Raw genomic sequence first — 27,889 nt, forward strand, 5'->3', positions numbered from 1 at the left:
TACATGAAAATCCAGAATTTCAGAGCTAGTGGGACACTTGGTACCTACATACCTAAGGTTGAATGACCATACCATATAAAACATTCCTTTAATTGTTCACAAGCAAGACACTGCACATATGCAAACAGCCCACTCCAGCAAAATTCAAACAGGACAATATTTACTAAATAATGGATGTACAAGGAATTAGGCTCACAATCAGTTTAAGATTCAGTCACGTTTGCAATATGAATGACGTTGTGAACTGTCAGCTACATATATTAAACACACAAGAGCCCTGTTCTTTGCTGACAGGAAGAACACGTATACTTGCTGCGCCCATTTTGTTTCAACAATATAGGTGACATCCATTCTGTGGTTCATTTGTCAGGACCATACTTTTACCAGAGTCAACCTGTTTGATTTAAAATTTAAACAAAACTTGGCAGTTAATTATCAGTCACCATTAACTGGAGGTTTCTCAATCACAAAACGTGCACCACAGTCCACTTGTCAACCAATCAATACTGTCCTTTCATACATTATCAATATTGTTTTCCCATTAATTTGGCATGTCTTCTGAATTGTCCTGATGATAGCAAGGCAAAAAGTTTGACAAAATGTACTTTTTCAGCAATAATGCAATCTTGTAAAAACAAAAAAAAAGGAAACCACAAGCCAGTTAAAGATGCTTTCAACAAATATCATTTGTTCACTGCTTGCAAAACTGCTGTTTACAAGTGGATTGATCACTGCTCTAAATGAAAGTAGCAAAACAAGACTCCAAAGTAGAGATCATCAATTATGGCATTAAAATTACACAACAAATAAGCATAATGCTGCAACAATTTGGATGTTTCCAAATGCAAATTCTAATTATCTAGTTTATAAAGATTTGAGCAATTGTGCAATAAAGCCCAAGACTTGCACAATAGTAAATCAATAGGTTTTCAATTGCTTGCTTATCCTATGAAAGAATCACAAGGTTTAAGAGATAATGATTGACAGAAAAGAAAGACACCTGAAAATGACAGACTGAAATGTAAAAAAAATACCAGATTAGGTCTTGCTGTGTAGTATATCTCTTCTGAAATGTCCAAAAAATCATCACAGTAGGGCTGTTCAGCAGATAAAGACCAGAAAACCCGTTACTTATAACAAACCCAAGAACAAAGTAAGGGCAAGCATTTTCTATTTGGTTTGTCTTGAACATAATTATTCTACCACAAATGACATTGAGAACTAAATATTTGCATTATTTACATTGGAGGGAAAAGCAGCCTGATATTTCTTATTCAAGACTCATTTAGTTTTAATTTTGTAGAAATTACAACAAATACTATTTTGAACATAACTATCATAATAGAATATAGAAATTTCTTTTCACATTGCAAGTAAACATGAAGAAATGCCCAAGTAGGATTAGGCAGTAAGCACTTCTTTTACTTGGACTGTGTCTTAAAAATAAACCTAGACAACAAAATTTAGCATAACTTTGTATTGCTTGACACATATGGGGAGCACACAGCTTTGAGGGGTATTCTTAAATCATTATTATAAGCTTGCAACTAAAAGCAACCTTAAACAGGTTTCAGAAAAACTCAAATTATTCCTATCAGTCAAGAGCTCTTGTATTTCAACTTTTTAAAGATCACTTGTAAATCTAGTAACTTGCCATTTTCCAGTTTTTTTTTTAAAAGCAAAAAAATCTAAGTAAAACAGGAATATCTTACTTACAAGTTCATGATGAGGCTCTGTTTCTTTCCGCATCGGTGGATCAAATTTTATTTGTCCAACTGCAGACAAATACAAGTTAAGACCATTACTCAAAAAGAAAAGTTCATAGTACACATCATTTAAAAAGGGCTACGCCTCATTTACCAAATTATCTGATTTGAACTTTGCATACTATTTGTAACAGACAGATATTCTAATATCGGTTTTAGATAACCTCACAATTTCACAAGTTATCTGCAAACTATTTCCTTTCAGTAGGTTGTTTAATTTATAGCCTCTTTATGTTCCCACATTTATGAATCAAATGTCTTCTCTTCTCAAAGTACAGACTTAAATCATCTACTGGCTGACACTCGAATGTAGTATTGAGGGAGTACTGCACTGCCAGAGATTCTGCACTTTGGATGTGATGTCAAAGCAAAAACCAACAACCAGAATGTAATTGAACCAAGGAAGTATTTCAGAGTACAAGGGTTCTTTTGGTACAGTGGTAGTGTCCCTACTCTGAACAAGGATACCTGGGTTCAAGTTCCATCTGTTCCGGAAGCATGTAATTGATTAGAAAATATCTACTCCAGAGAGGTATGAGTATCTGTGAGATCCAGAGAGAAGGGGCCCTCTTGTGGCACAGTGGTAATCCACTACCCTTGGACTGGGAGGCCCAGTTTCACATCCCACCTGCTCCAGAGGTATACAATAACATCAGAGGTTGATTAGAAAAATAGGTATTCCAGAGAGCAAGGACTCAACCTCTAAACTAAGAGGTCTGGGTTCAAGTCCCATCAGTCGCAGAGGTGTATAACATCATTGCTGGACACATTGATTTTAAAAAAATGTAAAAGAAGAGGGTTCTTGTGGCACAGTGACATTGTTCCTACCCCTGAGCCAGGAGGCCTGGCTTCAAATCCAACTTCTCTAGAGGTATGTAATAACATCTCTAAGCAGGTTGATTAAAAATATTCCAAACCCCAGGGCATCAATGTGGACTTCAACAGTTTCCTCCTTTCCCCTTCCCCCACCTCACCCCAGTTCCAAACTTCCAGCTCAGCACTGCCCCTATGACTTGTCCTACCTGCCTATCTTCTTTTCCACCTATCCACTCCACCCTCCCCCCTGACTTATCACCTTCATCCCCTCCCCCACTCACCTATTGTACTCTATGCTACTTTCTCCCCACCCCCACCCTCCTCTCACATATCTCTCCACCCTTCAGGCTCTCTGCCTCTATTCCTGATAAAGGGCTTTTGCCAGAAACGTAGATTTTACTGCTCCTCGGATGCTTCCTGAATTGCTGTGCTTTTCCAGCACCACTCTAATCTAGACTCTGGTTTCCAGCATCTGCAGTCATTGTTTTTACCTATTCCAAAAAGCAGGCAAATTATTCCAGGTTTCTTTGCCATACTTATCCCTTACTGTATATCATATAAAGATGATTATTACAAGCTTGCTAGTCACATACTGGTTGCCATTTTTCCAAAATTACAACAGTGACAATGTAGCAACAGTACTTTATTGGCTATAAAGCAGTTTGAGATATCCAGTTGTTGCAAAAAGCACTGTATAAATGCAAATATTTTAGTGCTCGGAACATCTTTACACTCAATTCAGCCCAAGTAGTACCTACAATACTTGAATGACACACTGACCAAGTTCTCCTTTGTAACCAATGCAATGAACAGCTATTTTGTTCAGCAGTCTTCTCAACCCTCAAATGTATTCAAAGTTAATGAAAACTCGAACTAAGTTTTAGTTGTTCCACGGAAATAACAGAAACCAAATTGAAGTACAAAGTTTTCAAAAAACCGAAGAATGGCATCAGGTGTATAAAGTCAAGAAATGGAACTGAGGGGGTGCAGGGGAAGATTAAATAAGAGGCAGTTGAGCTAAATTCAGAGAACCATATCTCTGGCAAATAGTTTAACATTCTTGCACATGCTTCACTTTTCACACAGAAGTGAACACCACAAAAGAACAAGGTGGAATACTTTGACCATTATGTCGAATACAACTGGAAATTGTTGAGTTAAGGTAAAAAGAATGCTAGTTGCTCCATATCAATACCTTATTTTCAACTTTGTGAACTATCCCAGGATCCTACAACAGAAAAGAAATGGAATCTAATTTGTCTTTTTGGATCCTGCTAACAATGGAACAAGGGATTTAATCTACATCCTAGTTCATTAACCACCAAGTATTGAATTTATCTCTAATTTTGTTACCAAAAACAAATTGACTGGATGCAAGACTCTCTTTTTCTTAGACCTAAAACAAATCAACTGACAAGGTGTGGATGAACAAAACAACATTTGAAACACCTCATGTTAAACTCTCAGATTTAGTCTTCTGACCATGTTAGTTAAAACCAAATAAGATGAATTGACTTTGAATCCAAATCAAGAGCATTCGAGATTCAGAAAGAAATTTTAAGAATCAAGTTTCTTCTTGGAATTAATAACAGCTGTTGGCCACTTTGTTTAAATCTTGCATACAATTCTAGGCATCCTAGACTTATTCTACTCTTCACCCAGCCTTATCCATGCTTATTCTATTGATTTACTGCACAATCAATTTTCTTTTTTTTTAAGTGTAACAGCTGAAAAGGTATATCAACCCTTCCAGCAGAGCCCCGCCATCAATTCTCAGGAAATATTTTTTATGCAGCTTGCAGTTCCAAGCAGGGCCTTAAATGGTAAGGTCCTGGGGAGTTTTGCTGAATAAAAAGACTTAGACTGCAGACTCATAGTTCCTTGAAAGTGGAGTTGCAGGTAGACAGGGTGGTGAAGATAGCGCTTGGTATGCTTGCCTATCTTGGTCAGTGCATTAAGTATAGGAGTTGGGAGGACATAGGTTCAGCCACTTTTGGAATACTGCATGCAATTCTGGTCTCCCTCCAATTGGAAGAATGTTGTGAAACTTGAAAGGGTTCAGAAAAGATTGAATTAGGTATTGCCAGGATTGAAGGGTTTGAGCTATAGGGAGAGGCTGAATAGGCTGGGATTGTTTTCCCTGGAGCGCGGAGGCTGAGGGTTGACCTGATCAATGTTTATAAAATCATGGGGGGCATGATAGGGTAAGTAGACAAAGTCTTTTCCACAGGGCGGAGTCGTCCAAAACGAGACAGCATAGGTTTAAGGAGAGAGGGGAAAGACATGAAAGGGACCAAACGAGCAACCTGTTCCCGCAGAGTGGTGTATGTATGGAATGACCTGCCAGAGAAAGTGGAGGAGGTTGGTACAATTACAACATTTAAAAGGAGGGGTATATGAGTAGGAAAGGTTTCAAGGGCTATGGGCCAAATGCTTGCAAACAGAACTAGATTTATTTAGGATATCTGGTCAGCATGTCCGAACTAGACTGAAGAGTCTATTTCCATGTTGTATATATCTATGGCTCTAAGTAACAGCAACTATTTTTTGCAACTGCCTGCTCTATCTCCAATGGTTCTTTCACAGATTCATCAGCCACCAACCTTTTTAGAAAACACTATTTACTTAAAGAATATATGCTGTCTTCATAATATTGGTTTTTCTTTACAGCTAAATAATTCTGCACATCACAACAACTCTCAAGTTCTCTAAGGCACAAGTAAATCTAATATTTGAATACTGTTCCCTTATCCCCAAGATGGCAGGGAGAGTCTCCAAGATGAGGTGGAGTCAGAGCTTGGCCGCTCCGACCACTTTTCTTTAGGTTTTTTTATCCCGAGTCTTTTTTCCCTTCTCCACCTCCCTTCTGGAGAGAGCTCGTGGAGGCAGCAACAGCAGTGGTTGGGGCCCAAGAACAGGGACTTTGCCATTCAGCCACAAGGCGATGGCGTGCCCAGACAGAACTGTGGTAATCGGTACACTGTTGAACCGGTTGGGAGTTTCGAGCAGCATCAGACTCTAATGGCCTGTGGCATGATAGCTGGTGAGCCCAGATGGCAGCACAAAGGTACAGGGATCTAGAGATTGAGCCCAGTGTGGGCGAGAGATCAAGCCCTCGTGGGGGAAGGCCCACTGTGGAGGGACATTGGCCATGCCTAAAGCAGGACTGCAACTTAGAACTTTTAACTTTATTTCTTCTTTACTACTTTATACTAAAATGTAATGTTGAATTTTAACTATTTTATTTATTTTTCTAATGTTTACCTAAGATTTTGTAGCTAGGCGCTTTGTACCTAAGATGGCACTGTGAATGGTGACATTGTAAACTTTATCTCTATATTTGAGTACACATAATAATAAAATTTAATTCTAAAATCAGACATTGTTTTCACATATTCCTGGACAAAGGCGATCTTTCCTTCATCCCCATAGAGGATATCACAACACACTCAAAACTGCTTCCTATAAGAACACCCCAGTTCTCGGTCTCTGTTGCACATGCTCAGAAGATACAACATTCCATAATTATACACGTGAGGTGTAGTTATTTTTCTCATGAGAATTTTCAAGCTAACGAGTTGATGGGCCCTTACCTGTGCCTACCCTACTTCCCAAATTTCTGAGCTCATTCTTTCCCTTGACAGGCTTCTTCTTGTCCTCAACATCCAACTCATCTGCCCTCTCAATTCAACAGATCATCCTCAAACATTTCTGACACATCCCACACAACACTATCATATAGAGTCAACAGCACAGAAAACAAATACCTAACTACTCCAATTCAATTTTCTAGCATTTGGCCCATAGCCTTGTATGCCTAGGCATCACAAATCTACAAACACTTCTTAAAGGTTATGAGGGTTTTTGGCTCTCCCACCCTTACAAGCAGTTAATTTCCGGATTCCTGGGTGACTCTTTTTTTTCCCTCACTATCCCTCTAAATCTTCTGCCCTTTACCTTGTATCTACACTCCAGTCATTGATTCCTTCACCAAGGAGAAACATTTCTTTCTGTCTTATCGTGTCTGTGTCCCTCAATTTTACATATCTCAATCTGGTCTGCTTCAAGGAAAACATAGCTGGTCTATCCAATCTCTCTTCATAACTAAAATTGTCCAGCCCACACAACAGCCCATCTATGTCCTTCTGCAATTCAAGGCTATCCTCCTCAGTGTTTACCACCCCTCCAATTTTCATGTTATCTGTGATCCACAAAGTGTCATGGAATAAATGTTTAATTTGTGCCCTGTATACCAAAATCTATGTCATTATAATTACATCTGTAACTTTACTAAGTTCTGATGAAATGTCATCAACCTGAAACATTAACGTTCTTTTTCTCCCCTCAGATGTATTTCTAGCATCTGAAATATTTTGGTTTTATTGCAATTAAGCTTCTTCTCAGGTGGCAGTGGAATCTTTCAAAACACTTAACTATTAGGACAATGCTCCTCAAGAATTTGTAGAACTTACAAAATTTTAATTTAAAAATTGTTATCGTAATGAGTTAAATCTAAATTTGGGAGCTCAATCATTCAGGTAAACAAAATGACAGTTTTTTTCAAAATATAGAGGACCATGATGCTGCACACAATAAGTGGTACAGAGTTTACTGCAAGGAGATGCTGCAACCAGCCAGCATGATAATAGCATGTATGTATTTGATGGCCAGCAGCCACTAGTGTACATGGTGTCAGTAGCATTTTAGCTTGCTTGTCACTTTTGGGCTGTTTCTCTCTTGCATGTTTGGGACTCCCAAGATTATTTGGAATACTTATCTTCCAAGGAATTGATGGGAAGCATGATTATTGACAAATAATTGTCAATTGCAATTGACATATGGGGCAGTGAGATGTAAGATGGATGAGCAAATTTTACACACCAGGCAAGCATTGAAGACGACCACAGCATTCTTGTGGCAGACTGTTGATGGGAAATATTGCTTATTTCTTTAATGATCTCTAGTCAAGACTTCCTTTCCTGTTGCCATTCTGGATTATGGTGACAAAGGGAATTTGGTACTTACTGCAAGACCACAATTTTTTTTTGCAATTGAGAGGAAAGCATATTACACAGAAATATAATAAATTTCCGTGCTATTAAAGATGCTAAATATTATGAAACAGAATAGGTTTCTAGAAGACAGAAGACACAGGCATATATCAGTAGCTTGTTTAAGTTTGTTTACGAGAAGGCAAATGATTTGCTGTTGATGTTGTGCAAGGTGTGATGCATTATTATGTTGCTCAAGTAAAGTTATCAACATCTGTTAAGTGATCACCAGTTAAGTTCACACAAATATTAAACAATACACTGGCTGGAAAAAAATCCATGTTTTTTTTTGTGGGAAGTGAACAGAAATTGCACGCAGCCAGTACTTTGTTTTTCAGGAGAAGTCTGCTATGTATCCAGAGAGAGGGCATCTGTACATTTAAATTCTTCTTTTTGAAGTAAGACACAGAATTTTGTTTTTGTCAGTTTGTGGTATTTGATGCTATGGTATTCAAGGGAGATTAAAGTAGATCAATGACCTGAAGTGTGGCTCAGACTGGTTAGGAGAATGTCTCCTGCTTGGGCAGGAGAGGCTGAGCTTGTAAAAGCAGGGGAAGCGATATGATATGGGACACAAGCTTCTAACACGTATATGAAACACATGGTTACTGGCTGGAGTTTAATTCACGTGCAGCAGTGTTTTGATGAGGCACTAATACCAATGATCTTAAAAAGGATTTATGAATATTATTGTTACATGCCTTTCTCAAATTTGGAACCCTTTTCATTCAAGTAATATTCACTTAGCAAGTAGCACATCTGTACTAATCATAGTATGGATAGTGTACTAGTGATTAATAAAGACTGACAAAACATCAATGTCAAATTTGGTATTGATTTTTTACAATCAGAGACAATCTTAAATTACGTGACAGGTACATTGTTGCTGCATTACTCTCATTTCAAATAACCATACTGATAATTCTTAGTTGAAGCAGAACCACAGAGAGGCACAAAGTGTAGTGACAAGTTCCCACTAAACAGCGCAGCGATGTGTAAGATTCCATATTGGTTTTGGAGAAAGTGAGGACTGCAGACACTGGAGATGAGAGTCGAGAGTGTGATGCTGTAAAAGCACAGCAGGTAAAGCAACACCCGAGGAGCAGGCTGCCTCAGGGACAAGCCCTTCATCAGGAATGCTGAAAAGCTTCAGGGCAGAGGGGATGACCGAAATGGGTGAGAAGTAGGGTTAAAATCAACAAGGAAAAAGTGGGGATTGCAGATGATGGAGTGTCAGACTGGATAAAGAGTGGAAAAAGTTGACATTGCAGATCAGAACCTTTCATCAGGAGATTCCAACCTGAAAAGTCAATTCCCCTTCTCTGATGCTGCTTGGCCTACTGTGCTTTTTCCACCTTGCTTTATCCTCCAGACTTACATGATAATACAAAAAAAATTAAAGTGTGTCACAGTGAAAAAACTGATGTGAACAAAATTTTACAAGGAATATGGTCAGTGACTACAAACAATAAAGACACGGATAATACATACTAATTTTACATCCAAAGCCTCAGCTGATAATAGTAAACGTAGCTTGCTTCTATTGGACAGAGTCAAAGGTTTACAGCATGGAAACAGGCATTTCAGCTTGTCCATGATGCCCAACTTTCACAATTAATCTCGTCCCATTTACCTGCCTTAGGTACATATCCCTCCATACCTATCCCATCCATGTGCTTATCCAAATGTTTCTTAAATGACAAAATTGTACTCGCTTTCACTCCTAGTTATGGCACCCCATTTCAGACACTCACCACCATCTGCCTCTGGATCCTTTTGTATCTCTCCTGTCTCACCTTAAACCAAAGCCTCTGGTTTTAGACTCCCCTATCATGAGGGGAAGCTATGGCTATCTACCTTAAATATACCTCTCGTGATTTTATAGACATCTGTGAAGGCACCCTCTCAATCTGCTATATCCCAAAGGAAAAAAGTCCCAGTGTCTAACCTCTCCTTATAACTTAAATCTTCCAGGTTGCATCAGAGTAAATATTTTCTGCACTCCTTATAGTTTAATAATATCCTGTCTATAGTAGAGTGACCAGAACTGCACACTGTACTCCAAATATAGCCTTACCGACTTTTTGCGCAGCTCCAACATGACGTCCCAGCTCCTAAACTCAATGCTCTGATCGAAGAAAGCAAGCATGCTGAAAGCCTTCTTCATTCACCACCCTGATTACGTGGACTCCATTTTAAAAGAGGTATGAATTTCTACCCCTGGATCTCTTTGTTCTATAATATTCCCCACCATTGACTCTGTAAGCACAGCCTTGGCTTGAACTATCAAAATGCAACACCTTGCATTCATCTAAATTAAATTCATTCTGCTCTGGGTGGCATGGTGGCTCAGTGGTTAGCACTGCTGCCTCACAGCACCAGGGACCCGGGTTCAATTGCCACCTCAGGCAACTGCCTGTGTGGCATTTGCACATTCTCCCTGGGTCTACATGGGTTTCCTCAGGGTGCTCCAGTTTCCTCCCACAGTCCAAAGATGTGCAGGTTAGGTGAATAGGCCATGCTAAATTGCCCATAGTGTTCGGTGCATTAGTCAGGGGTGAATGTAGGGGAATGGGTCTGGGTGGGTTGCTCTTTGGAGGGTCAGTGTGGACCTGTTGGGCTGAATGGCCTGTTTCCATACTGTAGGGAATCTAATCTAATCTATTCCTAAGTCCACTGGTCCAGTTGATGAAGATCGCAGATGTATTCCCAGATAATCTATTGCTGAACACGATATCATCAATCTTGGTGTCATCCACAAAATTACTAACCATATCTCTTAAATCATCATTCAAATCATTTATATACATGACAAATAACAGTGGACCTACTACCAATCCCTGTGGCACACCGGTCGTCACAGGCCTCCAGTTTGAAAAACAACCCTCTACCACCACCCTGTCTTCCACCTTCAAGTCAGTTTTAAATGCAATTGGCCAGCACTCTTTGGATCCTGAGATTTAACCTTACTGAACACCCCACCTTATCAAGGCCTTGCTGAAATTCACGTAGACAGTGTCTACCACACTTTCTTGGCCACCCCTTCAAAAATCTCAAATTCATGAGACACTATCTTCCACACACGAAGCCATGCTGACTTTGCCAAATGAGTCCTTGCATCGCCAAATGCCTGTCTCTCAAAATCCCCTCTAACAACTTACCCACCACAGATGTTAGGCTCATCAGTCCTTAATTTCCAGGGATTTTCTTGCAGGCTTTCTTAAATAATGGCACATGAGCCATCCTTCAATCATCAGGCACTTCACCAGTGGCTGTTGGTGATACAATTATCTCTGCTAGGGGCCTTGTAATTCCTCCCGAGCCTCCCACAAAGTCCTGGGATACACTTCATCAGTTCCCAGGGATTTATCTTAGTGCATTCTCAGGGATCTGTCTAAATGCGTTCTAAACACACCACACCTTCAGTAATGTGAGGTCTCTTCAAGACATTGCTATTTATGTCACCAAGTTCCCTAGGATCTGTGCCTTCTTCAACAGTAAATACTGATGAGGTATATTTATTAAAGGAATAGGGAAGAGGATAGTGTCAAACATAATGAGTCAATAAATATAACAAATATGTAATAGATATGGTGAAGCACAACATTTTGCTGTTATTGATGAACAATTACATTAACCGAATATTACACAAGCAACTGTCCACAGACTCACTATGGGATTTGCCACTGGAATTTACTGTAAATTAGAAAGCCAAAATAGCATACTACCTTCTAAAGAGGATCTGGGACCTGTCAGGGCAGGGTAAGAAACTGTTAATCAAAGTCTTTAATCAAACAGAATTTTCAATCAGTAGTAGAATCTGAAACAGGTAGGGACAGTATAAATTAAATATTCTGTCACATCAGGTACAGAAGATGTCAGAGGGAAAGAAAATAAATAGATTGAGAGAGAAATAAAAGATAACAGTCAGAGACAGTGGTAGTGGAGGGTTGCTTTTTGGACCACAGGCCTGTCACCAGTGGTGTTCCACAGGGATTAGTTTTGGGCCCTCTTTTGTTTATCATTTATATAAATGATTTGGATGGGAATATAGAAAGCATGGTTAGTAAGTTTGCAGACGACACCAAAATTGGTGGCATAGTAGACACTGAAGAAGGTTTTCAAAAATTTTACAAAACGATCTTGATCGTATGGGTCAATGGGCTCAAAAATGGCAAGTAGAGTTCAATCCGGATAAATGCGAGGTATTGCATTTTGGTACACAAACAAAGGTAGGTCTTATACAGTTAATAGTATAGCCTTGAATAGTGTTGGAGAACAGAGGGATCTCGGGATGCAGGTACATAATTCTTTGAAGTTTGGGTGGTTAAAAAAGGTATTTGGCATGCTTACCTCCGGTGCTCAGTCCTTTGAATATAGGAGTTGAGAAGTCATGTTGAGTTTGTGCAGAGCATTAGTTGGGCCCTCTTCTGGAATACTACTTTCAGTTCTGGTCACTCAGTTATAGGAAGTATATTATTAAGCTGGAGAGGATTCAGAACAGATTTACCAGGATATGGAAGGTTTGAGTTAAAAACAAAGGCTGGATAGGCTAGGACTTTTTTCGCTGGAGCTCAGGAGGTTGAGAGGTGACTTTACAGAAGTTTATAAAATAATGGAGGGGGATATAAGAGTTAATGGTAGTTGGCTTTTACCTGTGATGGGGGTTTTCAAAACTAGGGGGCACATTAAGGTGAGAGGAAAGAGATTTAAAAAAGACATGAAGGTCATTTTTTTTTACAAAGGATAGTTTATGGAATGAACTTCCTGAGGAAATGGTGAATTACAATGTTTAAAAGACATTTGGGTAAGTACATGAATCGGAAAAGTTTGGAGGGTTACGTGCCAGGAGCAGGCAAGTGGGACTAGTTTAATGTTCTGGTTCGAATTATGGACTGATTGGGCTGAAAGAGTCTGCTTCCATGCTGTAAAACTTTACGACGAAGTAGGAATTTTATTTTTAAAATCTTTTTTAGAAGACTGCTATAATTAACACCTGAAGAAATCGGACTCAACACTGACAAAAAACAAAATTCTGCAACAGTTAAGTTATTTTGCAGTAAAGAAAACTTTTAGTGTATTAAGTTACTTGGATGGACAAGTCCTAGCTTACGTGGAAGATTAGTAGATATACATCAGTGCAAGTACAGAAAGTTGAAATCATTCTAGAGTTGAATACAAAGATAGCAGAATAGCATAGCTTCTGCAGGAGCAAGGCAGCTCGAGCAACAATTGGTTCGCTTGTACTTCCATATGTAACCACCAGAAATCTCAGTCCAATTTACACATCAACACTGGACAGTTATTTTTACAGTGAAATTACATCTAATATTATTCAGTTTTTTATGTAATCAGAAAGAACAAAAAGAAAACAACTACAGACAGGCAATAACTGCTAGCCAGCCAGCAATGCCCATGAAAGAACAAACAAAAAGGAAGGAAAAGGACAAATAGTTACGAATTTTGAGATTAATAACAAATCTGAAACGCTTTCAAAAGGTGTCGAGTTATTTTATCATTTCCACTTATTGTTAGAATATTCCAAAGGCATATTTGGAACTTACAATTAATCTCAGATCGTGTTCTTTCTTCTCTCACATTCCGGCTAGTAGACTGAATTCGATGAGGAACTGATATTGGCGGCTGAAGAAAAGAAAACGGTTAAAACTATTATCACATTGCTACAGATTGATTCCATTAGGATAACTTACATTTTTTTGTTTATTACACAAAAGTTACAAACAGACAATGCTTTGAGTCTGGTTAGTATATCTTTTTATTGAGATGTTTCCTGCAAAACACATGCAATGTGTTATTGAAGAAAACAAGCATGCAAGGAATATCTCTTCCAAACTCTGGGTCATGCCATTTACAATATACACTTACTATGAAGCAAAATAGCTGCACATTTAAAGAATAATTGGCATACAGCTTCTTTTACCATATTCCTTAATCTTTTGATTATAATACACACTAACTACTTGAGACGCTCTCTCAAAAGGAAAAAGTGGGGAAAACTAGCACTTTTGCAGTTTGACAATAATGTCTGCTGATACTTGATGCCTTTCATCAATTTTTATAAAGAAAAAGGTAGTCGATAGATGCCATGATTTAATTTAGTCATGTCATAAGAATAGGTTGAAGCAATCTAGCAATACACAATAACTAAATTAACAGTTGAAACACTGATAAAAGCCAAAAAAAACTAACATGAGTTTATCATGTTGAAGCAACTTCTAAACTCAAACTCACTTTCCATAAAGCAACACCATAAAGTTACAAATAATTTGCCAAAGGTATCCAAGAACTCTTTCACTTTAGAAAAAAGCAGAGATGAAAGAAGTGAATGAAAAAAGAATCAAGACTCCGGTTCTCCCATAGTTCAAATGGTTAAGGCAGCGAGGACCAGTTCACATTCAGTGTGTGCAGAGTTAATAAATGTTGGGCCACTGTGATGGCAAGATGCTGCAATTGGGTTCAGTATCCCATGGCTCGGAAGGGAGAAATCACCTTTGTCATGCGGTGACACAAGTTGGAAGGTATGCTGAGAAAGTATACAACGTACTGAATGGCATGATTGGGTTTGGGTGTCCCACCTTCAAGAGTCAAATAATGTTTTTGATCCTCATTTTAGTTGCTTACAGATAATCAATGGGGATTTGAGTGAGGTGTGACAACTAGCACACAGAACCACAGGTCAACAATGAATAATTGTCCTTGGAATAAGCAAGATGACAACTGAATTGACATGAAATGGAGGAAGAGAAACCCAGTCATCAAGATGAAAAGAAAGGTAACAATGACAAATTTTTGTGTCCTGACCCTTTCATTCGAGTCCACTGTCAAAAGGTAATAGTTACTTATGGGAAAGGACTCAAAACTGGAAATTATCCTTTTATATATTTTAGAGCTCTAATCATACATAAAATTACAATTTGAACCGAATTAAAATAGCTCAAGGGCTACACCGTACACACCAATAGACTTCATTTAAATAATAATTAGTAATGCCGATACATCATTGTGATTATGTTTAGTGATGCTGGTCACACTCAACAGTTATTGGAAATAACTAAGTCATCCATGTTAACTACGTTTTCAAAGGGGCAGCAATATCTCATGCAATAAAAATTCTGGAAAAGTGCTGAGTCATAGGATGCGTGTCTCAAAATGCAAGTCAAAACATTGCAGTGTATATTTAAAATCATGTCACAGTAAAAAAAACTTTTATTGGCACTTCAAACTTAAAACTTTCTACATAACTTTCAAGGAGTTTAAAACTGAATTTGCCTAGAGACATTAATCCTGATAAATCCAGCTCTTCCATATTAGGAGAAGAAAGCTTAAAACTACAAACCTCACACTGATACAGAAAAATTAATTTTGGCATGTGCAGCAATCATACATCTTAAACCACGCCTTAAAAAAAAATCCCAGGTCTCCAAGAAAACAGCAACTATTTACTCAGCAATGCTACCAAACGTTCAGGTACAAAAAAAAGCATCAGTTCTGAGCCACCAACAAGGTACACGTAAAAATAAAAGTTTGTTATTGTTTTTGAACTTCTTAATATATGTGTAAATCAACACATTGCAAACTGAATAACATTTACAAGGATCTAAATTACTTCATTTCACAAATGTTTGAACTTTGCCCTCTTTGACATTACAAACTGAGACATGTAAAGCTCTCTTGATACCAGTTACCAAATTATGTCATGCATTCAATTCATTCCTAGCTGACCGCATCAGTGTTGAGGATAAAACTATTCCAGAAATGGCAGTTTACAATTTGCTCAAAGCTATTATAAAAATGTAACTGTTTTGGTGGAACACTTGAGAACTCAGTTCTAAAATCTGTGACACAATTAAAAAAGGAAACAAATTTAGAAAGTTTCATTTTTACGAAGACACAGCCCAATTTTATCCCTTTTATTAAGAGAAACTTCCCAGGAATTTTGGTCCAAATGCTTGAGCTTGCTGCAATCTTGTACAATTTACTCTAACATTAATAAACAAGTGCCTCATTATCTTAATCATTAAAGGTTACAGGATTTGTTTTCACAAACTTAATGTAGACCACTACAGCCATGACGTGATTTTATCAAAATCAGAAGCTTGATCTGCACATCATCCCTGATTTAGATTTGCATCAAATCTAATTTCAATTCACATTCATAATCATTTCCCAACTGGGTAACAAAGTGTGTCCTTGAGTTGATCAACTTCTTGAATGAAATATAAAGAGACTGAAATAGATAACACAGATCGGGTATCCCTTAAATGCATGTCCAAAAACCGAAAAAATTAAAAAACTGAAGGTCTTTTGAAATCTGACCTGAATGAACCTGTAGACACACTACAGGGCACTTTGGAAAACACTGCGTTTGTCCCAAGCAGACCTCCTCAAAAAGGCCTTAACACTCTGTCCACAGGTCTGTTTGCTTTGGCCCTTTGGGATTAAAACAAAGCTTCTCTTTTAGGTCCGTTTGGGCTAAATGACACCATACCCACCACCACAAATCCAGGCAAGAGCCCAAAAAAGCTGAATTAGGATATTTTTGCTCGTGTAATTTTCTCTGTCATTCAATCTTGGCTGATATGTTTCTCAACCCTATTCTCCTGCCTTCTCCCCCAGAACCCTTGATCCCCTTACTCATGAAGAACCTATTTATCGCTGTTCAAAATAAAATGAATGACTTGGTTTTCACAGTCTTCTGTAGCAATGAGTTCTACAGATTAACCATCCTCTGCCTGGAAACATTCCTCCCATCTCAGGACTAAAAGGTCATCCATTAGACTAAGAGCATAAGAGCAGAAGTTAGGCCTTTTCAGTCCATTGAGTCTGCTCTGCCATTCAATCGTGACTGTTAAATTTCTCATCCCCATTCTTCCGCCTACTCCCCGTAACCCCTGATCTCCTTGACAATCAAGAATCTATTCTGTCTCAGTCTCAAAAACACTCAATGACCTGGATAGAACAGAGCCTTATAGAGCCTGAGAAGTACATCCCTGCTTTTATAATCAAGTCCTCTCAATATAAATGCCATCATTGCATCTGCCTTCCTAACTACAGACTGAATCTGCAAGTTCACCTTGAGAATCCTGGACGAGAACTCCCAAATATCTTTATACTTAAGACTTCTGAATTTTCTCCCCGTTTAGAAAACACTCCATGCCTCTATTCTATCCTCCATCTGCCACTTCTTTGCCCACTCTCCTAACCTGTCCAAATCTTTCTGCAGCGTCCCCACCTCCTCAATACCATCTGTCCCTCTATCTATCATTGCATTGCAAATTTAGCTAGAATGCCTTCAGTTCCTTCATCTAGATCGTTAATGTATAAAGTGAAAAGTTGTGGTCCTATCCCTTCACTCTGAGGCCAGGACCTCGGGTCCTAATCTCTCCTTGTGGAAACATCTTTTCCACATCTATTCTATCTAGGTATATAAGCACCTCAAGCTTCAAAAGAGACTGTCTCATCCTTCTAAACTCCATCAAGTACAGTCCCAGATTCCTCAACTTCTCCTCATATAACAAACCCTTCAGCCCTGGGATGTAGGGTGTAAACCTCCTCTCCACAATCTTCAATGGCAGCACATCCTTCCTTTGATAAAAGGCTCAAAACTGCTAAATATTCCAAATGAGCTCTGACCAGAGCCTTCTATAGCCTCAGCAGTACATTTCTGCATGAATTCTATCCCTCTTGAACTGAATGCCAATATTGCATTTCCCTTCCTAATTGCCAAATAAACCTGTATGTTAACCTTGAAAGAATCCTGATCCACAACTCCCCAAGTCCCTTCGTAATTAAGATTTTCTAAGCATTTCCCAATTCAGAAAACAGGATATACGTTTGGTCTTCCTACGAAAACGTTCCAACACTGTATTCCATCTGTCACTTCTTTGCCCAATTGCCTAGTCTACCCAAGTCCTTCTACAGTCTTCCTGCTTCTTCAACACTACCTGTCATTCCATCTATCTTTGTGACACCTGCAAACGTAGCTACAATGCCCTCAGTTCCTTCATCCAGATTTTGCATGAGTAATATGATTAGTTGTGGTCCCAATACTGACCCCTGCAGAACTCCACTAGTCAGTGGCTGCCATCCTGAAAAATACACCTTTATTTCCATTCGCCAGTCAGCCAATCCTGTATACGTGCCAGTAACGTGTCCCTAACACCACAGGCTCTTATCGTATTTAGCAGCTCCTGTGTGGAACCTGGAACTCAAAACAGATCACATTCACTGGCTCTCCTTTGTCTAACTTAGTTGTTATCTCCTCCAAGAATTCTAAAAGATTGCAAGACATGACCTAGCTTCACAAAGCCCGTGTTGACTTCACTACTTTAGCATGCACTTCCAAGTATTCCACAATCTCATCCTTAATAATGACTCTAAAATCAATGATCCAAAAAGACCTAAACAGACCCATCTAGAAACAGAACATCCCAAGGTTTACCAATAAAGAATTTGCAACCTGTAATCCCTTTAAGGAGAAGGCAGGCAATGGGAGGTGATGGTTGCACAGTGATAGGACCACTGGGCTAGTAATGCAGGCTCAGGCTAACGATCTGACGACAGCTGACAGAATTTAACTTTAATCGATTAAAACTGATCTCTCTTGATGGATTACAGTGGTAACAGTGGCTGAAGGACCTGAACTGAAGGGAATTTATATTTACCAGGAATTGGTGTTGGAGAGACTGTTAGGTCTGAAGGCTGATAAGTCCCCAGGGCCTGATGGCCTACATCCCAGGGTACTGAAGGAAGTGGCTCGAGAAATTGTGGATGCGTTGGTGATTATTTTCCAGAGTTCGATAGATTCAGGATCAGTTCCTGCTGATTGGAGGGAGGCTAATGTTGTACCACTTTTTAAGAAAGGAGCAAGAGAGAAAGCATGAAAATTATAGGCAAGTTAGTCTGACCTCAGTGGTGGGAAAGATGCTGGAGTCAATTATAAAGGATGAAATTACGACACATCTGGATAGCAGTAACAGGATAGGTCAGAGTCAGCATGGACTTATGATGGGGAAATAATGCTTGACTAATCTTCTGGAATGTTTTGAGTATGTAACTCTGAAGATGGACAAGGGAGATCCAGTGGATGTGGTGTACCTGGACTTTCAGAAAGCCTTTGATAAAGCTGGGTGGCAGGGTGAAATGTGAGGAGGATGTTAGGAGATTACAGGGTGACCTGGACAGGTTAGGTGAGTGGAGAGATGCATGGCAGATGCAGTTTAATGTGGATAAATATATGGTTATCCACTTTGGTGGCAAGAACAGGAAGGCAGATTACTACCTAAATGCTCGAAACGTCGAATTCTCTATTCCTGAGATGCTGCCTGGCCTGCTGTGCTTTGACCAGCAACACATTTGCAGCTGTGATCTCCAGCATCTGCAGACCTCATTTTTTACTACCTAAATGGAGTCAAGTTAGGTAAAGGGGCAGTACAAACAGATCTGGGTGTTCTTGTACATCAGTCAATGAAGGCAACCTTGCAGGTACAGCAGGTAGTGAAGAAAGCCAATAGCATGCTGGCCTTCATAACAAGAGGGATTGAGTATAGAAGCAAAGAGGTTCTTCTGCAGCTGTACAGGGCCTTGGTGAGACCGCACCTGGAATATTGTGTGCAGTTCTGGACTCCAAATTTGAGGAAAGACATTCTGGCTATTGAGGGAGTGCAGCATAGGTTCACAAGGTCAATTCCTGGAATGGCGGGACTATCCATGTTGAAAGATTGGAGCGACTGGGCTTGTATACCCTTGAATTTAGAAGGCTGAGGGGGGATCTGATTGAGATGTATAAGATTATTAAAGGATTGGACCCTCTGGAGGCAGGAAACATGTTTCCGCTGATGGGTGAGTCCCGAACCAGAGGACACAGCTTAAAAATAAGGGGTAGGCCATTTAGGACAGAGATGAGGAGAAACTTTTTCACCCAGAGCGTGGTGGGCGTGTGGAATGCTCTGCCCCAGAGGGCAGTAGAGGCCCAGTCTCTGGATTCGTTTAAGAAAAAGTTGGATAGAGCTCTCAAGGTTAGTGGAATCAAGGGTTATGGAGATACGGTAGGAACAGGATACTGATTGAGAATGATCAGCCATGATCATAATGAATGGTTGTGCAGGCTCGAAGGGCAGAATGGCCTACTCCTGCACCTATTGTCTATTGATTAAAACCATATAAACATATTCCCATCATCACTGAAAGCATGCAAGTGCTGTTCCTGGAAATGTTATACTATTCTGCACAGTCCAACTTGATAAGCTTCCTGCTTCCCATAAATCCATCTATCGAGAATAAATATCTAAAACTAGTCTCAAAAATGGAAACCATGAAACCATCAATGATTGTTCTAACAATTCATCTGGCTCACAAATGCACTTTAGGGAGAAATCTGTCACCCTTACCTGGTCTTGCCGACATGCAGTTCCTAACCCCCAATGTGATTGACTCTCAACTATCCCCTGAAATGGGCTAGCAAGCCTCTTAGTTCAAGGATGGGCAACAAATGTTTGCCTTGCCAGCAACACCCACATTTAAAGAAATAATTTTTTTTAAATTGGAGTATCAAGTATTAAACAGGAGTCAAATAGCCACAGTTTCAGATTTTCAAACTTTACATAAGTTTTAAAGACTTATAAAGAGGAAAGTGCCAAAAAATGAATTAGGAAGATACCATATCACTTAGTTTTAATTCATGCATGCAAATGAATAAATAATGCAATTATGATGACTGAAACAAAGTGATACTGTTGATACCAATCTTAAATGATATTTGTTGCCTTTTGGAGTATATTTTGAGTATACACAGTATGACACTACAGCAATACTAAAATTCAAGTTTTTCAACTGATGAGTAGTAGGTTCTAATCTTGAAGTCACAATTCACTGACCACTGCTTGCAGAGATATTCCAATTTCATTAAGTCAGAATTGCAACATTGCAACTTTAGCTGTAGTACTGTAATAACTAACAGAGTTATACTTTTTAGCAAAGGGAAGAGGTAGGTCCAAAGAAAACCAATACTTTGCACCATATCAAATGCACCAAATTCCAGCTGATTGTGACCATGAAAAATTGTTATCCTACTAAATCCCACAGAATTTACTTGGAATTAGTTGAGATGGATGAACAAAATATTGTGTGGTGATTTCAAAACTGCTAATAAATAGTTAGTATTTCTAAAATAGCATTAACTTTTTTTATTTTATCCAGAAAGTTTACACAGTGGGTCTCAATTAGAATCAATTTTTATGAAAATCAAATACCACAAGTGTCGATAGGTCTCATGTGGCAACTTAGTTATTGCAAATTTAAATGATTATTGTGAAATCAACTACATTATGTACAATTTTTTTCCTTTCTGTCAATAGCAGTAAGCAGATTCCCAAATATGCATTTCTTCAAATTTGAGTTACAAAAATGGCTATTACTTTAGCTCAGAACAATTGCAGCCTTCCTAAAGAAGAATATTAATTATGATTTAAGGAAACTTTAAATCTGCAATCCTCCTGATACTTTGCTCCACACCTTTAATTAGTTTTATAAAAAGTAATTGAAAGTCACATATTTCTGAGTAAGTAATAGCATATTAGAATTAAAACATTTGCTTCCCACCCTGAAAATAAGTATTTGTCTTTAGATGGGCCTACAGATCTTTTTAGTCTACAAAGTCAAATCTGGAAAAGCATCTACCTAATTAATAATGCAAATCATTGCATAAACATATTAGTACATTAAACCCATTACCCATACATTCAAATCTCAGCATAGTAATAAAAGCTTAGCAGTTTTTGAAAGTTGACATACCCATCACATTTCATCTGTATGCAGCAGACTATTATGGCTTGAAACTTTAATATAAACATAGTATGCAGTCCTAGTGAGACTTTACGCCTGAGATTATGATTTTACTGATTAAGATTACTTTATATTTTAATTAGGTGAGATGGCACTGTACTTTTTCATCTTTTTCTAAATAAAGCAAATTGGTAGTAGCGTGGTCAGTACCAAGCTTTTGCAGGTGGTAAGGGTTTTTACCGCAATAGAGCTAGTTAAAAGCATGATCATAGTTATACATCCAGTGTAAACTACTTTAAAAACCTCCTGAATGAATGGATTAGAAGGATGACTTTCTGTTTTAAAACAACTGTATATCTGCATTAAGAGGCCAGCGATAATATTAGCCAAATAAGCAAATGTACAGCTGAGGTTAATGGGATGCTTTGCTGGATATCAAAGTACCTTAGGATGAGCAGCAATACGTGAGACTCGGCGTGCAAGAGGAGAAGCAGGAGAAAAGATCCCTAAGAACTTAAGCTGAGTTGGGAGGAACAGAAAAAAAAAGGAAAACCACAATAAGAGAGTATGTGAATTCATCGATGGATAAAATGGAGTACATGTCAAGAACAAATGAGTGGATGCTATCTTAATTCACAATTTAAATAGCAAGTTTCACATTCACATTCCAAAATATTAACCACACATATAACCCAAGAGCACCAACGTCATGTATGAATCAGACAAATATATAGCATTTTGTGATAAGACTTCTAATTTTGCATAGATTTATAAACAATTAAAAGAATGCCCATCTAAAATTATACACACACACACACACACACACACACACACACACACACATCTCCATACACACAAAGATGTAAACAATATAAAATTTTGCTTTAGAAACTTATAATAAAGCTTTTGGAAAAATATGATTACGTAGCAGGACCTTGTAAAATATCTAATTACAAAGTACAAAGTATAAAATCAAGTGAGTCAAATCTGCCTTATTCTTAAAGGCATATTAGGTTAGAACTGGGCTTTCAGGTTTTTTGATTGAACATCTGCAGAGCAGGCTACCTGATTTGCCCTTTTCCTGTCTGAAAGAGGTTGGAGTTAAAAGCCTCAAGTTATACACTTTGCACCTTACCATCACATGATTAGCTCAAAATAGACTGAAGCAGCAAACTTTGGGTGTAAATTTTCATCCTAGTTCCAAAAAGACACCAGATGTAACTGGATCAGGAAGGTTATCCATGAACCCAATGGATCAAATTATGTACACAAGACAACAGCCAAAAAGAATGAAACTCCTAAGAAAGAAGTCTGCCAACAATTTCAGACATATTACAGCCTGCTCTGAAATATTAGTTGTAGAGTATTTTGCCACAAAGTACAAATTCCAAATTTACTGGAATACCCATATTGGGAGATAATATTTGCTGTGCATTTACTGGGGCAGAAATAAGGAAAGAACAAGGCGTTCGATTCAGATTTTAAGATGACATTACTTAATATAAAGATGCAAGGCGCTCAGTGTAAATTTAAAATAGTCTTGATTCTTTCAAAGTATCAGCCACTTTATGGATCATTTCCTTGCGAAAAGTCAATGCTTTTGTTATCTGATTTTGAGGAGAAATGTACAGGGTTCTAGTTAGACCCTAGGAAAAAACATCAGAAGGGAGGAATGTTTCATTTTTGTGAAGCAATTCAAGTTAAAGATTCCAGCTTTAAGAAAAAGTATCAATATCACCCATTTCTCCTAGGCTATGATGCTAATATTAGCAGAATCATTCTGCATAAACAATTAAATCATATACTCAGTCCAAATGTTAGCATTCATGTAAAGGTTAGTGGCTTCATCATGATTACCACAAATCCATAGAAGGAAAGTTAGATTATACACAATTTAACTTTTGAAATTTAAAGAAATATACAAGTCGCAAGTAAAAACTGAGCAGGATTACTGAAAAAACATGCCAGAGCTAAAGGGATTTTGCATGCTTGTTTCCCCTCAAAGAAAAATAGCTACAGTTGTCAATGTAGGTTTACTCACTGAACTGAAAGGTTCGTTTTCAGACGTTTCATCACCATACTAGATAGCATCATCCATGAGCCTCCAGATGAAGCACTAGTGATATGGCCTGCTTTCTGTTTGTGTGTTTAGGTTTCCTTGTGTTGGTGACTTCACTTCCTGTTCTTTGTCTCAGGGGGTGGTAAATGAGATCCAAATCAATGTGTTTGCTGATAGAGTTCCAGTTGGAATGTCATGCTTCTGGGAATTCTCACACGTATCTCTGTTTGGCTTGTCAGAGAATAGATGTGTTGTCCCAGTTGAAGTGGTGTCCTTCCTCATCTGTATGTAAAGATACTAGTGAAAGTGAGTTATGTCTTTTTATGGCTATTTTATATTCATGTATCCTGGTGTCTAGTGTTTTTGTCTGTTTGCCCAACATGGTGTTTGTTATAGTTCTTGCAAGGTATTTTGTAAATGACGTTAGTTTTGCCTGTTGTCTGTCCAGGGTCATTAGCTGCTGCTTTAGTGTGTTGGTGGGCTTGTGGGCTATCATGATACCAAAGAGGTTTGAGTAGTCTGGCAGTCATTTCCGAGATGTCTTTGACGTAGGGGAGAGTGGCTAGAGTTTCTGGACGTGTTTTGTCTGCTTGTTTGGGTTTGTTGCTGAGAAGTCAGTGGACTGCCTTCATTGGGTACCCATTCTTTTTAGATACGCTATATAGGTGATTTTCCTCTGCTCTTCGTAATTCCTCAGTGCTGCAGCATGTGGTGGCTCGTTAAAATAATGTTCTAATGCAACTTTGTTTGTGGATGTTGGGATGATTGCCTCTGTAGTTCAGCATTTGGTCCATGTGTGTTGTTTTCCTGTAGACGCTATTTGAAGTTCTGCATTGGCTTTTTGCCCTACTGTGAAATCCAGGAATGGCAGTTTGTTGTTGCTTTCCTCCTCTTTAGAGGATTTTATGCCACTAAGGGTATTATTGATGGTCTTGAAGGTTTCCTTGAATTTGTTTCTTTTAGTGATGACAAAGGTGTCATCCATGTAGCGGACCCAAAGTTTGGGTTGGATGGTTGGCAGGACTATTTGTTCGAGTCTCTGCAAAGAACCCTGATATCGGAGGTCCCATGGGTATTCCATTGGTTTGTCTGTAGGTTTTGTTGTTGAAGGTGAAGTGGGTGGTAAGGCATAGGTCCACTAGCTTGATGATATTCTCCTTGCTAAAGAAGGTGATGGTGTTTATTGTATGTGACTTTGATTTGTCTAATAGTGTAGTCAGTGTTTCCTTGGCTAGTTGATGTTGATGGATGTGAATAGGGCTGTTACTATAAAGGAGACCATTATTTCATCCTCTTCTATCTTGGTATCCTTGATGGTCTTCAGGAATTCTTGGATGGAGTAGATGGAGTGGTGTGAGTTTTCTACTAAATGTTTTAGTCTTTGGTGTAGCTCCTTGGCTAATCTGTAAGTTGGTGTTCCAGATAGCGAGACTATGGGTCTGAAGGGGGCTCCTGGTTTGTGAATTTTGGGTTTTCTGTAAAAGCATGGTGTGTTGGATCCATCTGGTTTCATTTTTTGAAGTCAGTCTATTTATTTCTCCAGATTTCTGAAGTGTTTTTGAGTAGGGCTGTGATTCAGTTCTCTACTTGTGGGGTCGGGTCTATCACCATTTGGGTGTAAGAGTTGGTATCGGCAAGCAGTGTATTTGCTTTCTCAACGTAGTCTCTTTGATTTAAAATCGTCCTTTGTCTGCAGGTAGGATAACAATGTTTTTATCTCTTTTTAATCCTTCTAGTATTTTCCTTTCTTGTGTATAAGTGTGTTTCCCTCTTTTTTTCTGCTTAATGCTGACGCAACTGTGTGATGGTTTGCTGGGTTTCTTCTGTGAGTTTGTTGTTGTTTTGTCTTGTCTTTCTTGTCTGCATCATGGTAGCCCACAAATCCATCAACACACTAAAACAACAGCTAATGAACTTGAAAGACCCTATACAGACAACAAGCAAAACTAAAAATAAAATACCTTGCAAGAACTGTAACAAACACCATATTGGACAAACAAGCAGAAAACTAACCGCCAGGATACATGAACATCAACTAGCCACAAAAAGACAACCCACTCTCACTAGTATCCTTACATACAGATGAGGAAGGACACCACTTCGACTGGGACAATACATCCATCGTAGGCCAAGCCAAAGAGAGACATGCGCGAGAATTCCTAGAAGCATGGCATTCCAACCGGAACTGTATCAACAAACGCATCAACTTGGATCTCATTTACCACCACCTGAGGAAACAGAATAGGAAATGACGCCACCAGCACAAGGAAACCTAAACACAAATAGTAAGCGGGCCATACCACCCATGCAGAGAGTTGGGATAAGAGATTCTTAAGGCAGAGAGTTGGGATAAGAGTTGGGATAAGTGGTTCTTTTTCGGAATGGCAGCCAGTGACAAGCGGTGTCCCATAGGGTTCAGTGTTGGGACCGCAGCTGTTCACGTTATATATTAAATGATCTGGATGAAGGGACTGGGAGCACTCTAGCGAAGTTTGCCGATGATACGAAGATAGGTGGACAGGCAGGTAGTACTGAGGAAGTGGGGAGGCTGCAGAAGGATCTAGACAGTTTGGGAGAGTGGTCCAGGAAATGGCTGATGAAGTTCTATGTGAGCAAATACGAGGTCTTGCACTTTAGAAAGTAGTCCATGCTTGAATTCTTCTTTTCCAAACAATGAGAAAATGCATAAAGCCAAAGTACAAAGGGATCTGGGAGTGCTAGTCGAGGATTCTCCAAAGGTAAACATGCATGTTGAATCCGTGATTAAGAAAGCAAATGCAATATTGTCATTTATCTCAAGAGGGTTGGAATATAAAAGCAGCGATGTGCTACTGAGACTTTATAAAGCTTGGTTAGGCCCCATTTGGAGAACTTGTCCAGTTTTGGGCCCCACACCTCAGGAGGGACATACTAGCACTGGAGCGTGTCCAGCAGAGATTCACACGGATGATCCCTGGAATGATAGGTCTAACATACGAGGAATGGCTGAGGATCCTGGGATTGTACTCATTGGAGTTTAGAAGGTTAAGGGGAGATCTACTAGAAACTTACAAGATAATACATGGCTTGGAAAGGGTGGACACTAAGAAATTGTTTCCATTAGGCGAGCAGATTAGGACCCGTGGGCACAGCCTTAAAATTAGAGGGGGTCAATGCAGAACAGAAATGCGGAGACATTTCTTCAGCCAGAGTGTGGTGGGCCTGTGGAATTCATTGCTGCGGAGCGCAGTGGAGGCCGGGACACTAAATGCCTTCAAGGCAGAGATTGGTAAATTCTTGATGTCACAAGGAATTAAGGGCTATGGGGAGAATGTGGGTAAAGTGGAGTTGAAATGCCCATCAGCCATGATTAAATGGCGGAGTGGACTCGATGGGCCGAATGGCTTTACTTACTATGTCTTATGCTTCATCCGGAGGCTCGCTGATGATGTTACCTAGTATAGTGACAAAACGTTTGAAGACGAACCTTCCAGCTCAGCAAGCAAACTTATATCCAGAACCTCAACCTGAGCTACAAATTTTCTCAAAACTTGCTAATAGCTACAGTGATGTGCATTGATAATTACTGTTAAATTATTAAACCCCTGCACTACAGTTCATTTGCCTTTTCTTTCCCCAACCCATTCACACTGGCACAATCCGAGTTCATGATGGCACGCTTCCCATTCCAGTGCCTTTAGCCTCAAATAGTGTCCAAAATATGTCAAGCTTCTACTTGATATCGCAACTGCTCTGAAGGAATCAAGTTATGCAGTACTTTGTAAAAAAAAAAGTTCCTGAGCTACCCAAATCTACCATCATAGAAAACAGCCTATGTGACCCTAACTTGACAAAACCACACAGAGCTGCTTTTGAACCGTGCCATTGTTTTGTTACTGAAACTGTTATCATTTAGTTCACACAGTGACGTCCCATATATAAATGATTACAAGTTCTGGAAGCAGTGATTTTGGAAGGAATATATATTAGAGCAACAAAACTCTCCTTTTTATTAATATGGTGTTATTAGGTCTTTTGGGTTCATTTGGGGTGGGTAGGTAGTATTTATGATGTAGTATGCATGTTGGGGGGGGGAAGGGGAGAAAAGAGGTGGCCTTCATATCTCGTCCAAAAGGACTCACCACTTCTTCAGTGTGCTGTAGTTGGAACAGCCAAGGTTACGTGCTCAATCCTTTCTGACTCAAAGGCATGTATTAACAACTGAATGAAACTGATGTGAAACCAGGAGTTAATATCAACTTGATGGAGATCTTAACGTATAGAGCACATAACATGGGCAGAATTAAAGAAACTCAACATGGTGAACGCAAGTTTAAAAACATAAAAGGACCACAAGGGAACATTTAATAAAAAAAGTTTTCATTGATCTTGATTAGACACTTTCAAATTTCAAT

The 27,889-nt window shown here is 39.0% G+C and overlaps 1 protein-coding gene across 9 annotated transcripts in view; it reads right to left on the reverse strand.

Moving 5' to 3' along the window:
- The window catches only part of LOC132819834 (mitogen-activated protein kinase kinase kinase kinase 3), a 416,845-nt gene that overhangs the window by 111,649 nt on the left and 277,307 nt on the right, over positions 1-27,889 (reverse strand). For 6 of the 9 annotated variants that reach the window (XM_060831691.1, XM_060831688.1, XM_060831686.1 and 3 more), the window contains 3 exons: positions 13,198-13,276; positions 1,717-1,775; positions 1,035-1,097 (listed from right to left, as the gene is read on the reverse strand). In XM_060831691.1, the coding sequence (XP_060687674.1) occupies positions 1,035-1,097; positions 1,717-1,775; positions 13,198-13,276 (201 nt within the window). The remainder of the gene's footprint in view (positions 1-1,034; positions 1,098-1,716; positions 1,776-13,197; positions 13,277-27,889) is intronic. The other 3 variants (XM_060831692.1, XM_060831690.1, XM_060831689.1) reach the window with 1 other exon arrangement.

Source organism: Hemiscyllium ocellatum, chromosome 10, assembly GCF_020745735.1.
Source record: "Hemiscyllium ocellatum isolate sHemOce1 chromosome 10, sHemOce1.pat.X.cur, whole genome shotgun sequence".
Lineage (NCBI taxonomy): Eukaryota > Metazoa > Chordata > Chondrichthyes > Orectolobiformes > Hemiscylliidae > Hemiscyllium > Hemiscyllium ocellatum.